This window comes from Channa argus, chromosome 18, assembly GCF_033026475.1.
Source record: "Channa argus isolate prfri chromosome 18, Channa argus male v1.0, whole genome shotgun sequence".
Classification (NCBI taxonomy): domain Eukaryota; kingdom Metazoa; phylum Chordata; class Actinopteri; order Anabantiformes; family Channidae; genus Channa; species Channa argus.
In genome coordinates, this window is record NC_090214.1 from 7,288,016 (window position 1) to 7,306,382 (window position 18,367).

Here is an 18,367-nt window from a genome sequence, read left to right on the forward strand (position 1 = left end):
GCTCGTATCCCAATAGGTTGAACCATTGTGTTTCTACTCTCACATTGGCTGTGTTTACCTCTTCAGACAAGCCTTTTCCAACATCTCATCAAAGTAGGGCTCGAGTTGATAGGATTTACTGGCCTGGATTCACTAAGATGAAAGACTGATTGACAGTTTAACTGATTAAGCAGCTTTCAAATAGACTATATCCCCTCATGGGGTCACCTATATCCCAAGGGTCTGAATTACACATGGAGAGGTGGGCTTCACTTCAGTGCTCTACAGAACAGGATGGTGCCTAACATGCAAAACAGTGTCCACCAATGATCGATCTTTCTCATGATCTATTGAAATACACCTTTCTACATGAGTATGAAGCTGAAATTATTTTGATAGTGATTTATTACTTAGCCCTGGAATTGGTTATTTCTTAGTCACTTAAAATGAGTCATTTATGAAATCAACTGTCAGAATGGTGAAAAATCTCTTCTGTCACACAAGACAAAGGACAGAAGTATTTTTGTAAAGGGTTGTAATCATGGTGAATAACCGTGTCAACTGAACTATCCTACTGCTTGTGCTGTATTATAGAGAGGATACTAATCATCACTGTCGAAACATGGCAAGTACATTAACCCCAGTTTATTTTAATTAACTGTTCTTTGCTAGGGACTTTGACTCAATGAGACTGGACCAACAAAATGCTGTAAGCATCCTTTTTTTTAACTTATAATTCTCAACATCTTTGAGCCAGATAACAGCATCATGTGTTTCAAGTTTATTGATCATTTTGTTACACAAATCTACATATCCTAAACTTCAACAAAAAATAATGGGGGAAAAAAAGGCAAACATCTAAGTTATAAAAAGGTCTAGTTTGCACACGGATAAACAATGTGGATGAGATGTTTCTGACCAATTCCAGAGCTACTTAAAATTCTTGGTTCTCTATGCAACAGGTACAGTTACAGTTCCTGGTTCAGGCTCTCAGGTATGTGCAGAGAGGTCTACCAGCCGAAACGCCTCCATGAACTCGTTGATATCGATGCTCCCGTCCTTGTTGAAGTCGATGCTTCGGGCAAGGTCTGCAATGGCTTTGTCACTGATCTCTGTGTTAAGATGTGAGCTCAGCAGTTTCCAGGTCTGATGAAACTCCTCGAAAGAAATCGAACCTGGATGGCAAGATAGAGAAAGAGACCATCATTTTAATCTCACTTAATTTGTACAGGAAATGTGTACAGTGTTCAGTGCCACATGCTAATATACATTGATTAATTTAGAGCTGGGCCTATAAGATGTTTGAGGAATCTACATGCAACCATAGTGTGTGAGGCGTGTGTGAGCTTCTTTTAAAAACATCTCTGTAGTGAGACCCCCTTGACAAGTTGGGGTAATTTATTCCTAGCCAATGAAATTAATGGGGCACGGGGGCCAAGCAGTGTGTAATTTAAATTGAGTTACTGTGTCAGATCCATGCTAAGCTCCTTACTGACCTGAGTGATCTGTGTCAATGATTCGGAAGATCGTTTCCAGGTTGGAGTGATTTTTGTACATGGTTTCCAGAATACTGGTGTCAGAGATCTGCCAGGAAATATGCTCATAGTTATTTTACATTATTCTAAGGGTTTGTAGGAGCACAGTGGGGAATATGATGAAAAGAAACACAGAAGCACCTCTATCTTGGGCTCTGTGATGGAAAGCTCTCTTATCCACTGCTGGTAGTCCACCATGCCGTGCTGGAAGCTGCTGACAAGCTGAGGGCGCAGCACCCTCCAGGGCAGACCCAGCTTCAGCACAGACTCTGTGGCACCGGCCCAGTGACTTAGAGAGATCATCCCTGAGACCCAGACAGGAAGACACAGTAGAGTTACTGTTATTAATACATTCTGCTTTTGATCAACTATTTATATTTGGACACATTGCAACTAGATTGTAGTGAAAAGGCATTTTTTGTTAAAAGTGTAGCAGTGCTGCTTGTGAAGAACCTGTGTTGTTAGGATCCAACTCCTGGAAGGCACTGATAAGATCTGACTTATGTACAAATAGTTGTTTCCTCAGAGCTTGCAAAGCTGATCTCTCTGTCCACCCGACACTGACCAAATAGATAAAAGCATATCTAATAATGAGAAATGATCTGCTCCTAAAATAAACTTGTAAATTCTAATCATGATTACTGTGTACTCAGATGTAGCTACTCACTTTTAACTTAATTGCTCTACGTAAAGTGTTTTACTGGGAAAGAAATTAGGATATAAGGGTTACCTTTGCCTTAGGGTGAGCTCTCTGCAAGTCTGGCTGGCCTGATACTGAATGAAGTGTGGGACGAGATCAGGACCCATTCGGATGTAGGCTCCTCTGTTGCTGCCTACTTCATAGTAGTTAGATGCTGAAAATATAGTCACCACCTGGATGAAACAAAAGGCAATCGGGACATTTGCTGAGACTCCCTGTACAGACCAATGTGACCCATTGATAACTAATAGTTGTCAGGTTGAATGAGTCTTAAATGAGAATAGTTATGTTTTGACAGTGATTAAATATTAAACTCTACTCAGTGTGTGTTCGGGTTCGTGCTCACCTTGTGGTTGTGACAGAACTCATAGCCGTCCTGTTTGCACTCATGGGAGCGGATGAGGAGCTGGAGGTTGTGTCGTCTCAATACTTCCTCAGTGACATCTGGTCCCCAGTAGCAGCCTCCACCTCGCACCTCATTGGGATTGCAGCCATTTTGGGGCATGGGGTCGCTCCACAACATGTCCACAATCTGCGAGAATAAATGAGAACAAGAAGTGTGACCGAGCCACCAAAATGTAAAATAAAAAAAAAAGTTATGAAATACCAAATTTGTTTGCATTCTACAGGCTTCATGTAGACACTGACTTGTTTCCACTCTGCCCCATCTTTCTCCGTCGTCTCTCCAGAATCAGGGTCTGAGTCAGACTCAGACTTCTTCAGATTCCCATAGAACTGGTCAAACCCAGCCAGTCTGCGCCTCCTCTTCAGCTCCTCTTCCACTGACCAGTTGAGTGGACTGCTTGTGGGGTTGTGCGGGTTGTGCACTGAGCAGCGGGGGAGGTGATGCCTGTAAGTCGATACTGAGCTGTGAGTAATCAAAGAGCACACCCGACGCCGACCATCCATGGTTCCACCAGAATCCCCATTCCTGTTGTTCATTGTCTGAGTCTTGCAGCCACTGACTGCATAATGGTTCAGTCTAGGGGGCCTGAGGGCTGACACATACTGTAATCATACAAAAATAAACGAAACAAAAAACACACGCATTTTGGATATTTCATCATAATATTTATAGCTTGTTAATTTTAAATTGACCATATTCACAGATTTAATTGATGCTGAAGGCCTTTCATACTTTATGTCTGTCCACTCTGGCTATAGTGTCAAGGTCTGTGGTGTCAGAGATCCCTCCGTGCACAATCAGCACTTTTCGGTCGATCACAGTGGCCAGAGGCAGCCAGCTGAAGATCTTCTGGAGGAGCTTTAGGATCTTTTTGCCATGCACCTGTAGTCCAAGAGAAAGTTTTCCATACACAGAGTCATGTCTCCCAGAGGATGAATCCTGTTGACCTACCCCTCAGAGTCAGTTTACTTAAATAAAATCAGTCATTATCAAATTATCCCAAATAAAAATGCTCCAAAACTTTCTAATCGTGCAGAAACAATTGATTGGTTAAATATTTAGAAGCATCTCTGCACTGCTGGTCATGTTGTTTTGTGAGTTTGGATCATAATGACCTGACAGCACCTTTAGGCGTTCTAGTAGAAAATATTTGCCAAATGTTACTTGCTGTAGCTTTAAATTTAACTAAAAGCAAAAGCTGTAATGGAAACTTACCCTGTATTTTCCCAGAACTTCTTTAGTGAAACCATATCTGGAGAAAACAACAAATGCATTATGGTACACATATGGTGTATGTTGAAAATAATGAGAACACTGAATGCAAAAATCAGTGTATGTGTAAGTATGAACAGCTACAGGGAGCTACACACACGTGGGTACCTCATGTTAACAATGTGGTCCTCGTGGTTCCCTCTGTTCATGTGGACATCTTTGGGATAGACAAGCAGGAACCCAAACAGGATGAGCAGGATCTCTAACGAGCTCTTTCCACGATCCACATAGTCTCCATTGAATACGTATGGTTTCTCAGAGGATGGCAATCCATTCTACAAAGGTACATTTCAAAGAGTTAATTAAAATGAAAATTCTGCTGTCTGACACTATGGTGACTTGCTTGGTGTTAGCACCTTATAGAATATCAAAAGTAGGTCCTCAAGCTGTCCGTGTAAGTCCCCTGGGAAGATATAAAGAAAGCATTAATATTTGTGTCACATCTGGGTGTCTGCTGAATGTTTAAGAGGTTATGACAAGAACACGAGTGTAAAGTGTCAAATGTGGCAGTGCACCACATATGGTGATCTCCCTGGTATGACAGCTAGAGACATAGTTTATATTTGGAAGGATTCTGAGAAGTCTCCAAGTCTCTCCGAGAAGCTGCAGAACATATCGTGCATGGAGCTGCTACTGGGGGAAAAAAAAGGTAAAAGTAAAGGAAACCATGAGATATGTGTTTCTTCTTGTCTGAGTTGAGTATCTACTATTAATTTACCTTGTGTTTCGTGTACTGTACCTACTTGTTCGTGCTTGAAGGCCTCCACTAGCTTTGACACCTCACAGAAGGTCATGGGGAAGGTCAAATGGGGGCCATTGTAGCTGTCGGGAACCTCAATGCTCTTGTAGCAAAAATATCTTTCCCATTCTGTGTCACGACAAGTTTCACTCTCATGAAAGATGTGAGATATTAGATTTCCTGCATTAAAACCAGAGAAGGACAGAAAGGGACATAGATCAATGCTGGGAAGCATATAATCTACAACTCGGTGAGTTAAGGTTTGCGCTTTCTTACTATCACTGCCTGGGGTGAAGTGGTCCCTCAAGAACCCAAAAAAATTGTAGAGCTGAAGGGAGAAAAAACAAGTTTGAGTGCTGGTTATTTTACTGTGTGAAAAAAATAATTAGGGATGAATCTGCAGCCATGCTAGCAGCTGTGGGTCTGTATATCAGCATGCATATACATTTCGACGATGAGCCAATGTCAAAAAAGGTCAATGTATTGTTGAAATTATCAATATTCCTCTTTGGCTCAGATTCAGGTTTCTGCATCACAGTCATCCAACATCCTTGATCACTCATGGCTAAAACACATACAAACACAGTCGAATCGTTATAATGGTAAAACCAGCTCAAGTTAGAAAACATGCCGAACTACAAAGACTTAAAAAAGTTCAAATAACCAATAAAGCAATGTACCTGTAGTACTGCATACTGTACCAAAGCTTTGCATATCCAAACAGCAGTCAGTATTATTCACCTAAACACTGCTATGATGTGATCTGTGACCATCTGCTGTTTCAGCTTTCATCACCAAAATTATTCAGACATTTCACTTTGTCAAACTTTTCAGAATATTCTGTTCTGAACCCCACATATAAACCTTATAGCAGTGCTACCATAGGAAGTCCAGGGAGAACTGAAGTCGCTAGTGGTGACCAATTTTATCAGTCATGCACTGATTGACATTCCCACTTACCATCCCTTTAGCAGATGAACAATGATCATTGAAAAAGTATTTTCTTAAACCTGACAACCTGACCTTGATCTGATCTTGCTCTCCTGCATATTCAATAGACTGGAAGATGTTCCACGTGTATCTGCGTCGCATCTCCAGCCGTGCAACATACTGACGGTACCAGCGCTGGATCAACAAAGCAGCTCTGATTGCTGAAGATTAGGACACAAGAAGCAAATACTTGATCACAACTCTTCTTCCCCTTCCACTGTCATTAAATGTAGTCACTATGTCAGATCAAGACTGAAAGACTCACCAGTGGCAGCTTCGCAGAGCACATCAAAAATGAGCAGACGCCACAAGCATTGTCAAACACTTTTTTCACATACAGTCATAGAACATAAAGATGTGATCGAACAGAACTGATATTTACCTGGAACTGAGATGCTGGCTACAAAATCACACAAAAAAACAATGACAGACATTAACTTATACATAAACAAGAAAAAAAAAAACCTTCAAAGAAAGATTTTGTTAAAGTTTGCACCTCTGTCACATTTTTGCAGCGGTCTTTGGTATTTTCCTGTGCCACATCCCATGACCCTTTGCTGTTGTCACTGTCAGACACAAAGATGATTAAAGTGGGACCTAGAATTTGTAAACTTAAAAAGATGCAGCAACAGATGCCGTTATACAATACAACACATTTTAATGTTTGAATATTGGTGAAATATAATTTTTTAGCAAAAACTCACAAAAAGCATCAACAATAGCATTAACAAATATTCAAATATTTGGAGAAATAAATCCTATTGCCTATAAAATAATGCATTTTTTCAGCATAAAAAGTAGGGATAGAGTAGGCGAGCTATTAAATTTGTACTGACTTGGTTCAAATCCACCTTACCTGCCCACGCTACATTTCTTTCATTGCGTTCCCTCACTTTGTCAGCACTTCTAAAAGTGCCCAGTCATTTCTGGACACATTGTCAGAAAAGGTAGAAACAAAGCAAGTGTTGTCTTCTCCATCTCCCAGGCAGAGCCACACACGTGCCAGTAGCTGCAGTATTGTAATTGCTCGTCCCACGTCTGCAGCTACACACACTGACGGTGGCTTGGACAGGCCCCGTGATCACTTAAACAACACAGATACAAGTGGATTAGGATTAGACCTTACTATGGCTGCTATCAGTGAATAAAGCTCTAATAAAGGGCAGCAACTGTTTTGAAAGGAGGTTGCACTGGATTCAGCTCAACACCTGTCATCCTTGCGACTCAGCTGTTTACATCAATATTTTCTTCTTCTTCCTGAAACAATAATTATAAGTATATTTTAAATAAATTCCAATGTATTTTTACATAACCTACAAGTGAATGTTGGCAGAAATTGTTTATTTGAATCCTCATTCTAAGCACAGCAGAGCCTCTGTCCATATTTAGCAGCGGACGCTAATGGTGATGTTCTATTCTGGTTGTGCCTGACCTTTGACACCAGCGACTACATTTTCAACTGCGAGTTTTTGATCATTTTACAGATGCTTATTGACAGTCAACAGTCTCAACAGATGGTCGACATAATTTTGTATCCATGGGAAGCCGAGGGAAAAATCCTTTCCCCAGCAGGTCAGTGATAATGTTCAGAAACAAACAAAACAAGCTGAATATTCATTAAACCTTGTATGGAACATGCACAAATTCTCAAAAGAAAATATACATACTACTAATTAATATTACATGTGATGATTTCATTATGTACATGAAGTTCTGAGTTCTATGTGATGCAACAAATATCTATGCAATGTAATACGGATTGTGAAATACTTTGCAACATATTTTTATTAAAGTAGGTTTTCATCACAATATCCAGCTTGAAAATAAATCCCCAAGCACACATCTTACTGACAAAACCGTACACGTCTAATGTTTTGGTTCTCTCATTCGATCTAAACACGGTGGCTAGACGTCTTAATATAATGCACTCCAGTACGACTCCATCACCCACTTTCACATCAATAATAAACACATAGCAGTATTATCTCATTTTTAATTAGTTTCAACGTAAAAACGGAGACATTACTGTGCAACCTTGTATAAGTAGAATGTATCTCTGTAATGACATTTCCCACAGGTGCATTTCTGTTCATGCAGCTTCTCTATCTTGCTACATAATATCCTGTTACATTTTTAATATGTCTGTTTTAGATAAACACTAACGAAAAGTTACCATGTTTCAAATACAGCCTGTGCTATTCGCCTGGTTTGTTCGTGTGTTGAAATACATCTCATAAGAATCTCATCTCTGTTGTCTACTCGTGGAACATCTGCGTCGTCCACACCCTGCACAGACCTTCGCTGCTTTCTAAACGCTCTTTGTGATCCCAGCCAAGCAGTGGGTGCTGCTGGCGTGACTCCCACCCTAACAACAACAAGGAAGCGGTGGGAGATGTCTTGTGCTCAAGGATTCGGGTCATTCATGTGAAGTTATAGGAAGTCACCTTTTTCTACAACTTTTCTGTGGTACTCAACACTAAGTGGAAATGCCTGTTTTTAGAGTCACCAGAGTAACCAAGTACATTTACCCAAGCACTCGAGGTGCTTGCATTTTACTTGAGTATTTTAATCTGCATACTACATTTACTCCACTATATTTGCTTGAGAAGTGGAGCGGTAATTATTATTTTTCGAAGTGCTTGGCCCGACAAGGCAGCACACTCGTACAACAGTGGGCTACATTTGGTCAATGTGTAAAATGACGTTACACTCAAATTTACAACATTGTGTTTAGGAGATAATAAACTCTAATAAATGATCTCGGCAGCATTTTTGAGGAGACAATGGTGGAAAGTGTTGGAGCTTTCTGGACTTTTCTACAACTCATCCACATACAATTTATCTCATCATTGGTGTTTTTTCGTACTTGATCTCAACACTAAGATTTTAAATTCTGTAGTAATACATAAAACATGTAGAGGTACAGTGTGTGAACAATGATGCTCAGGACACAGCTATTGTTCATATGCATAGGTAAAAAGCAAGTATCCAGTATAACTGTCCTTACCGTAACAGTATCAGTGGATAGTTGGAGCCTCTTGTCAGAGGTTTCACATATCTGAGAAATGTAACAGATCCTCTTTGAGATGCCTTCTTTAACTTCGGTTTTTATTTCTTTCCATTATCTCACATCAATTATAACGTGACCATTTGGGCACCTGACCCCTAGTATTAGAAAAAAACCATCAAACCACAGCACAGCAAAAAGTTCCACTGTGACAAGAAATTCTGAACATTCATGTGCTAGTAATCTACCAATATATCAATCACAGCAGCCATTTTCTGAAGAACAAGTACAGTACTTTCACTTACAATGCTTTCACTACACTTTTGCTGATAATATATAATAATTCTTTGATGTATTAAATGCAGCAGTACTTTAACATCGTACTTTTACTTGTGTAAAAAATCGGAGTACTTCTTTCACCACTACTTGTATTTGAAGGTCTACAGTACAGAGCAATAACCTATTTCAAGCTTAAGCTACAAAGTTGATACTTTGATCCTTTAAATCTTCGGGTTTGGGTCTTTGTATGGAATTTATTGACATAAGACAAGTTAAAAATGTCACCACAAATGCCCTAAACACGAGTCTGTCTGTGCATGTTTCAACAAGGTTTCACAAATAAAACATAAAAAAACATTATTATGTCTGATGGGGTTGTTGTTTTTGAAGATGTTCCAACACTGAGAAGTTGAGACATGGCAATAATTTAAGAACTGTGGTTAAGGTTTTCCAAAGTGTTGTTGAAACCTGTAGAATCTTATGAAATATCCTGCCACATATTTGTGATTTGATGCCCAGATAGTGTGGTTAAAAACACAAAGAGCTTTAAAGTTATGAACTTAAGTTAAGAAACCATGTATTTAAAACTACGATGTACAGTTTCACCAAGCACTAACTTGAGATTCAGACTGAATCCTCTCTGTTCTGCTGTGTTCCCCCTCTCCTTACTGTCACATAGCTCTGCTTTGTTCTTTACGTTATGTGTCACGGGAGGCTTCAACAGCATCTTTCACATTAACATAAGTGTTAAGGCATATTTCTATTATAGATGTGCAAAATCTTGCAATATGGTTTGCATTATTAGAGTGTTAATACAAATCCATTGCTGTGTAAGTCTCATTTTATTAGTGTTGGTGGTCAAGATGGAGTTGTCTTACTTCCTTTATAGGCCAGTGGTCCTTCTAAATGATTACAAAATACATCTGAAGACTTGTGACATGATTAATATGAGAAGAAAGACAAAGAAATAAGCTTCTGCTACTTAAACTATTTGTTTTCCAGACTTTAGACTGAAACTTTGCAAATTTGTAAAATATAGTTATTTCAACAATTAGGGACTTTTAGTAATAACTACAAACAAACCCGCTTATCAGACAAGATACAAGAATAAATAATGTAGGAGTTGCAAAATATGCTCAATTCCAAATAACATGTCGTGAAGATATACTTCTATACAGTACTTTAGTGAATGTACTTAGTTACTTTCTATTTTCAGATTAAATAGAAATTGCACTATAATACATCTCTAAAAGACACAAAACTGCAGTAATATAATTACATTTTGTATTGCATACATTTTGCATTGCTGGTATTGTTGATAAGCTGTGGTTTTAGTGCATTTTTGACCACACAAGAACATTTGACTCACCAAGTGGGGGAAACAGAGAAGAGGGCACCTGAGGACACGAAGTTACCATTCCTCACATGCCTCTTATTCTTGTTGGCTCACACAACTCTGTCACTTCTGCCAAACTTTTCCTGCTCTTGGCCCTAAGATATTAACATCACCTGCAGTGCTGGTTATTGCTACATTTTTTCCCTCCAGATTCTGTCCTTGAATGACTGGAATAATATTATCATAATGTTTATTCGGGTGGATTTCCACCTTTCATTTTAGGCCCAAAAAAACTGGGAGTTTTGATAAAAACTGATAACTACCCATATGCAGAAGTGAAAAGACAGCTTGTGTTTTATAGTTTGGTGGTCTACTATTGAAAACATTTAAAAATAGGCACTCGCTGAAATTCTTCCCATGCTTCTCTGGATTTTGTAATAAAACAAAACAAAATGACAAAAGAGAGTCTCAGCTGCTATTTCCTACGATGTGTTGTGGCCTGTTCCCTCTCTAATTAACGTTTAGTGCCAAATTCAAACTTGTCCAAATCTTGTTTTAGATTTATCAAAACGTCCAGAGTTTTATGTTAAATTTTTAGAAGAGATTCTGTAATGTCTTCTCACACCTGTTGAACATAAAATGTTTCCCAAGCTGCCACCTGTTCACCACAACATAAAAACCACTTGCTTTTGTTAATCTGACCTTTTTTCAGAGAACATTGCGTTTTGGTTTATTTTGTTTTTTCACTTTAATGTGTGAACACTTTCATCCACATCTGTATATTGTAATGATCAAGGCCTATATTCCATTCTTCTTTTTTTTGTCTCCTTCCCACGTCTCGTTCCTGACTGTTTGCCTTGATAACATTAGTATCTCCTTTCTTCTTTGCTAAATCGTCCTCCTGTTTCACACAGAACAGGGGACAAGACAACAATGTTAAGTATCCCAAGGTCAAGCTGGGGCACAAGAAGATAAAAACCCAGGTTCCCAGGCCCTGACAAACAATACCTAGTACAGCATCCTTGTCTTGTCACTACTGTCTCCTCCTCCAAGAGAGCACCGAACCAACAGCAGCCTTCGTCTGATCCTGACAGAAACGCAGTTCCTCTATACACTGACCGTCAAGCTCCTCCAACATGTCCTTTGCAGCCATTGCCATGACGATGCTTCTGGGTTCTTCAATGGTGATTGCATTTGTTTTGCAACCACCCAAAGAACAGCCTGCAGCCTCTACCAATGCTGAGGCTTCCCATCACAGGTCAGTCTGAGCAACAGGCCTGTAGGGGCACACTGTAAAGATTTTTGTTTATATGAAAGGTTTTGCTTTTTTTATTTCTATCTGCATGGAGATATTATTCTAGATATTATATCTATTTCAGGACTCATCACCAGAGAGCATGTGTGGCCTTTTCATATGAATCAAAGGGATTGTGTGGGTGATTCAGGGTTATGATGACCATTTGGTTTTCTAAGAAGGAGGTGGAGACAAGTAACAAGTTGCTTTATTGAAACTTCAGTGGTTGAACTCGTCACTTTTCAGTTTGCCTCTACCAAACGTCCGTAAACTGCTTTCATAATTCACTGAGGCTGTTGAGAGAGCAAGTGTTGTTGCTTCAACAACCATACAAACTTTCCTCACTTTAGTGAAATGTCCAGGATTTTGTTGATGTCTCTGTTTTTCTGAATTCACAGCTTACATTACATTTATTTGTGATCCTGTGTGTTATTCAGGTGCCATGGGGAGTCACTGCAGTCCATCAGAAAGAGTCTCCTCAGTGATCTCAACTTGCAGGCTGAGCCTCAGTTGCCTGCTGGTGGGCTGGACAGTGTAAGAGTGCAGTGGAAGAGCACATTCAGCACCACTTTTCAAAGAGCTAAGGACACTGAGGGTGAGTGGAACCTAAAATTCAAAGAAACTACTGTCTACGCCATATTTTCCAGTCTGAGTTGAATCCTTTCTGGTTTTTGCAATCCAAGTCAGGCCAACACCCTGACTCACCCTCCTTTCACTGTGTCCTTTTCCATGAAACTCCAGTTGCAGAAGTCTCTGGCTACTCAGTGTCACCTGATAGTGGAAACAGTACGAACCCAAAGTGCTGTTCCGTGGCCACTGAGATCTCCATCAAAGGTACATTGTGTGGATATGTTTGGGTAAAATGAATGTGTAATCTCCTTTTCCCACATGTGGAGTATACATGAAGAAATATAACCCATGTTATATATATTCTTATATTTGGCAGATCTGGGTTGGGATAACTGGGTAATCCATCCTGACAGCCTTACCATAGTTCAGTGTGCACCCTGCCACACTGACGTTACCACAGTGCAATGTCCTTCATCCCAAAAGGACGTCCATGATCCCAGCTCACAGGTACAATTCTTGAAGTTAAATAAAAATAAAATGCGTGAAAATTTTTAAAATAAAACTCTATATATGTTATATCATATATTATAAGTTGTGTTGATGTAAATTCCTAAATTGTAATGTAAAAGAAGAACATTAGAAGTGTTTAATTGTGGCGGTCACTGAGTTCATGTACTTTCCACACCTGCCTGGGTTACAAACGGCACAGTTTACCACACTGTGTTCTGAAGGTAAAACAGCTGCTGGTACTTGTTTTCTTCTTCTCGCTGCCAACACAAATGTACTTTACCAAATATAAAGCCCACAGTGTTGGCCACTGTAGCATGCAGCTACAGCTTTTTTTGTGCATCACAATGTTTTCCCTGAAACATTAACTTTAACTTAACTGAACTTTATAACGCAGAAGAACGAAAACCTCTGTCCAATCATTTGTTCCTTGTTGCTTAGTGTCTGCAGTAAGAACATCAAATGGACTTCCACTCTCTTTGTTCTCCTCCAGGGCCAGGTGCCATGTTGTCAGCCCACCGCCCAGAAAATGGTTCCCATCCTCTACATGGACGAATTCAACGCCCTCGTCATTTCCTCCGTGCAGCTGACCCTTAGCTGCGGCTGTGGACGAGAAAACAATCAGCAGCCCGGCGAAGAGTAAAGTTTTTTTTTTATCACCCTGAGTTTGTAACATCTGCGAGCCACCTGGCTCACAAATAACAGAAAATGTGCACATCGTCTCTCACTACTTGTTCTGCTTTTGTAGACAATTTTTCTTTAGTTTTAAGTGTTATCTCAGCTTATTACAATGTGTACTCAGCACTGACCATGGGAACCAAAGCAAGGCCTTTGTAATTGCTTAGTTTTGCTTTTCTGGTTTGCTAATGTAGCTACAACGAAAGATAAAACTGGCTGCACACGATTACTGAGACAACCAAGCATAAGAGTGTCCAATTACTAATTCAGTGGTAAAACTGACTTAATCATGTATCATTCCTCTCAAATTACACCTGACAATTCTGTTTTATTTTGTTTATTTGCCAGATACTTATTAAGCAAACCTATTTTGTTGGACAATAAAAGTGTATTTCTGTAGATAAATTTCTGCTTTAGTGTTTCATTTCATTTAGAAACAAGAGGTTGAAGCAGTTAGGTGAAGAGCAGCTGGCACTTTGCGTGTGATAAATGCTCACAGTTTGTCTTTAAATAAATCTCTTGAGTATGGAGCACTATTAATAACCACTAAATGTTACTCAGTGTTCCTTTCAAAAATGTGAGGCTCTCCAGAGCCAAATCCTCCTGCAGGCCAGTTGTGTCTTCTCTGACCTGTGAAATTACATCGAAAAAAAAACAATTTAATCCCAACAGTCAAAGTAAAAAAGAAAAAATTATAAATAATTGCTTCTATGATTAAACCCTAGACTTTAGTGTAAATGCGTTTTGCACGAACGGTACTTAAAGAATGTGTTCACCATTTCAACTTCCTGCAGCTAAAAAAACGCATCCATTGGCCATGACCCATTTTCAAGCTTCGACTGGTAGAAAAGGTAAAGGGAGTAACACTGCCCTGCAAACCCTAAAGACCTGTAACTTCAATGGCGAATCTTTTAGATTGAAAAACGTGCTTTGACATGCAAGAAAACATGATAGTGGTGGTGGTGTTGGGGGGAGGGATTAATTATATTACAGATTAATTATACTTGCAGTAAAGTTGCTTTATTAAGTGTCTGATTTAAAAAAAATATTAAAGGCTGCAGCCAAAATGTGGTATGAAAAGTGTTTAATTTGTGATGTAAAATTAAATTGTCAGTTGATTGTTTTTATGCCTACAGATGAGTGTAAACATTTCGTTTGATTTACATCATGTGTTTTTTTTTTGCATGCATTTACATCAGCAGAGTTTGTTTGGTTTTTTCCCCTCATTTCTCTTGTGCATTTCTCTTACTGGATTACAATTTTCCTACAATTCTTTTTAAACATATTTTGTTGTTTGCTGTGCTGCCACTCATTTCACAAAGTTACCTCGCCACTCCCTTTTCAAGTGTTTTTCAATAGCAGAGCACTGAGAGTGGACTTAATCGGTGCATTGAAAATGAAATGCAAATTACTTTATGTACTTATGCCAGTTTTAACATTTTTCCATGATTTCTGGCTCACGTTTAATAAATTAAAGTTGAATCAAATTAGTTTTTGTTCTCTTTCCAGTTGTTTTTCTTGCCATTATGATGCGATGATATGATCCAAGTTATTATAGCTGTCAGAAACATAATAGATGCATTCATTCTGGCAGTCCATCAGGATCTTATGTCAAACAGAAAATTTGCTTGTTAAATCTGGAGGGAGGAAGAGAGCAGATGAACAAATGTTGGCTCAAAGCACCTGGAGCGTATTTTTACACTACTGGGAGCCCTTCCAACGCGGGTCACTTACAACTGAGAACTGGCTTTGGACGCCCCCAACAACTTCCACGCCTGCAAAGTTTTAATTTGTCATTTGGCTGTGGTTGCGTTTGCAATCCAGCCTTTGCGCTTCCTCCCTTTAGTGCACGTTTTCCCTTGTGTTTCTCAGGTTGTGCAGGAAGGATATCGAACTTGGAATGCGCTAACAAATAACAGCTCCACAGGAGGACAGCACAGCAAGTAATTTGATGTTTAATTGAGAGTGGACAGGATGTCAATATATTTCACTGCGTTGGTGTCTCTTGGTGTACTGTCCCCTCTTGTGGTGGCTGTGGGGGCAGCTGAATGTTCAGAAAGGGAGACACTGCTGAGACCGATCGCCAACAAGGTGACACCAGTAACGGACTGTTTGATGGAGTGCACGGGGATGACTTACATCAGAAAACTGCAGCTGCAGGACAATCATAATATACGACTGAAGGACTCGACAGAAGGTAAGGAGCCACAGCGTGACTCGTCAAAGTGCTTCTCCATCACTCTAAACTTTTCTCTTCCCAGGCGACCTCGGGGAGTACTGTTGGTCTACGGAGCTCAAGTGCACCGTGGGCGAGAGCTTCCACCGGGCCTACGTGGTGTTGCCTGTGGATGTTTCTGCAGTTGCACCTGAGCAGCTGGAAGTCAAAGTCACCGCTCCCGCCGCCTCCACGTTGCACGCAGACGGCGGCCCCTCCACGATCGCAGACACCTGCGGCCTCCGTTATGAGGCCGGGGAGCAGTTCAGCAGAGAGACGGCTGGGACATCGTTCTGCATACAGGTTGTCACCCAGGAGGATGTCCTAGGAGACAAAGTGCTGAAATGTCCTCCTTACCTGGTCACTTTCTGGCAGAGAAATCCAAATCGGTCCAACCAACAAGGTTATGGATAAATGTGGAAAACTTTCCGTCTGGGTTTATTGTCAAAATGGTGTGTTTGTTTGGGGGGGGGGTCCTGCCATAGCGTCTTGACTGCTTGCATGAAGAGAATACCTACGTCTTATATCATTTCAATCATGGCTTACTCTTAAATAGCATGGCTGCCATGCGGCAAAGTGTCAAGCAAGAAGAATGAGTTTTATCATGGGTCGGGGGGCAGTTCCACCATGTCTCAGGCCATTTCTATGCACATACAAAACAAATTAACTGCACTTTTTATAATACAATGTTTCTAAAAGAGCTCAAACATATAAATATGACAACTACAACTTTTTAAAAAGTTTAATGTTCCTATTTTAATGTGTTTGAAACCTGAAATGACGTCAGGTTTGGGGTTAGTTGTACCATCTGACTTCTTCTCATGAGTCTATTATTATATGTAGACATGTTTTAATGCTGTACATAATGAGCTGACAGATAATATGCCTAGTCTCTGAGTAACTAAACAAAATCCAATATTGTTGCAGCAGCCCCCACCTTACTAATACTGTAATGTTATTGAAGCAAATGCACATTACATTGGACATTGCAAATCCTCCGATTTCACAAACTGGATCCATAAATTGTTTTCTTTTTTTTCTTTTTTTTTTTACAAAATTATCAAATAGTTATCAAGTGTTTGTTTCAGCTGTGCTTGCACAATGCAAAGTTTAATCTATAGCAAAGCACCATAGTTTAGATTTTTGTCTTATGCATTGTATGCAAAATTTGCAACATAGCTTAACTAATAACTATAGCAGTCAAGTCATGTAATGGTAAAATATTTCCTTGTGAAACCATACAATGACCAAACATGTATTCAGTACTATTAATCACTGTAAAATCTGTAAGGGTGTGTAAGTGAGGTTTGTGGTTTGTATCACCGGATGTGTCAGTTTCGGCCAAACAATGACCACAATCATATATCTCTGGCTTATCTCCTCTACAGCTTCAGTTGTGGGATTCATGTGGGAAAAAGATATATGGAAATACTTTGGCTTTATTTTCTGATAATCTTGCTTCTCTTGGCTGTAAGTTTATATCTGAGTGTATTGACCATGATATGTTCATAACGACAGATGAAAATGGGACTACAAAATGTGCAGTGTAATTAACTTTGTATAGTAAGCAGCCATTTTAGTGATACATTATTTATCTGCTTTTCTGAAGTTTGTTTTCATGTAGAAACTATTCAAACCATATTTTGAATGGTTTGAATTGAAATTGCATTGTTATTCCTATCAATAAAAGACATTTTATATGATTTTCCATTGCTTTTGATCCTCTAGAGGAGCTCATTACCATGTCAGGATCAAAGATCAATGGCTTTCGGCTTGTCCCTTCAGGGGTTTCCACACGCGGAACATGTTCCGCACGTTGATTTAGCACGTGTTTTTATGCTGGATGCACTTCCTGCCACAACCCTCCCATTTTTTTTGTTTTGGTCCAGACTTGGGGCTGGCACCAGGGTTGTCCTTGGTGGCTGGGTGGGGCTGGGTGCTGCCTTCTGGATCCCAACCCTTCTTGTTCATGTGCTCTACCACTGAGCCACCAGGCCCCCTTATTTACATATCACGCTAAATGCCTATATAGCTTTATTTGAATAGTAATATAGTAATATTGTGAGCATTAATTTGCATTACATTTATTGTAAAAAATATCGTTTTCTGTTTATACATACTTTAGATTAAGAATAAATGAAAATCAGTCCAATCAGCTGCCAGCCCAATCAATTTGTATTGAACTTATCAGATGACATGTTAGCTTACTTACATGTGAATACAGCAGTGGCAGAGCTGAAGTGGATGGGTATGTGGCTTTGAATGTGTTTTATTATCGATCCCATGTTTGTGAAGCAATGTTCCTGATCTAAAATCATTTCTCCTACGGGAGACATTTCAGTAATCTTAAATGAAAAATTAACAGTGGTTTGCTGGATTTATTCCCTGGTAAATGAATAATTTAAATGTGAGAACTTAATAGTTGTAAATGTGTATGGCAACCTCAAAGCAAACATTTTCCTTTACCGTCACATATTTATTCTGCTTATATTGTTCAATATTTGGGAATATAAAATGATTAGAGGCTGTAGTTTGGGCTGCTGTTGCTGCTGCTGGGCTACTTAGCCTCACTGATTATATTCAGGGTGTACACAATAATAGAAACACATGTAAGTGTCCAGTTCAAGAGCAACAAAAACTACATCTGAAATGCCCAGGTCGTTAAATCAACAGCTTTGTAAGACAAGAACTGATCATTATTATTACCCTCATAAGAGGATGATTTATGGAACTGCGTTAAATTCAGCTTAGTGTAATAAACAAAAAAAGAGCGTTTTACTGCACAAGAAGCAATTTTTTGCCACCTACTGGTTATAAAATAAATTAATTTACACAAATTTACCACTGGGTGGCAAGCTCG

At 39.5% G+C, this 18,367-nt stretch overlaps 2 protein-coding genes across 3 annotated transcripts; one reads left to right on the plus strand and one right to left on the minus strand.

Annotated features, from left to right (window-relative positions):
• Positions 1-107: 107 nt before the first annotated feature.
• Positions 108-11,381, minus strand: LOC137104024 (serine/threonine-protein phosphatase with EF-hands 2-like). The gene is made up of 18 exons (XM_067484824.1): positions 11,363-11,381; positions 7,918-7,986; positions 6,713-6,773; positions 5,655-5,775; positions 4,908-4,959; positions 4,636-4,811; positions 4,408-4,522; positions 4,249-4,295; positions 4,001-4,167; positions 3,836-3,872; positions 3,353-3,502; positions 2,863-3,222; positions 2,561-2,746; positions 2,245-2,387; positions 1,968-2,074; positions 1,656-1,819; positions 1,476-1,563; positions 108-1,154 (listed from the first exon to the last, which is right to left on the minus strand). The coding sequence occupies exons 1-18, from the start codon at positions 11,379-11,381 to the stop codon at positions 970-972; spliced, it is 2,247 nt and encodes a 748-aa protein (XP_067340925.1). The 3' UTR covers positions 108-969.
• Positions 11,225-17,210, plus strand: gsdf (gonadal somatic cell derived factor). 2 transcript variants are annotated; one of them, XM_067484959.1, is made up of 6 exons: positions 11,225-11,501; positions 11,975-12,132; positions 12,225-12,371; positions 12,484-12,614; positions 13,108-15,489; positions 15,554-17,210. In XM_067484959.1, exons 1-5 carry the CDS (start codon positions 11,380-11,382, stop codon positions 13,255-13,257), a joined length of 708 nt encoding a protein of 235 aa, XP_067341060.1. In that variant the 5' UTR covers positions 11,225-11,379; the 3' UTR covers positions 13,258-15,489; positions 15,554-17,210. The 2 variants fall into 2 exon arrangements, with proteins under 2 accessions (XP_067341060.1, XP_067341061.1); XM_067484960.1 differs by having other exon boundaries at positions 11,230-11,501; positions 12,279-12,371.
• The last annotated feature ends 1,157 nt before the right edge of the window (positions 17,211-18,367 follow it).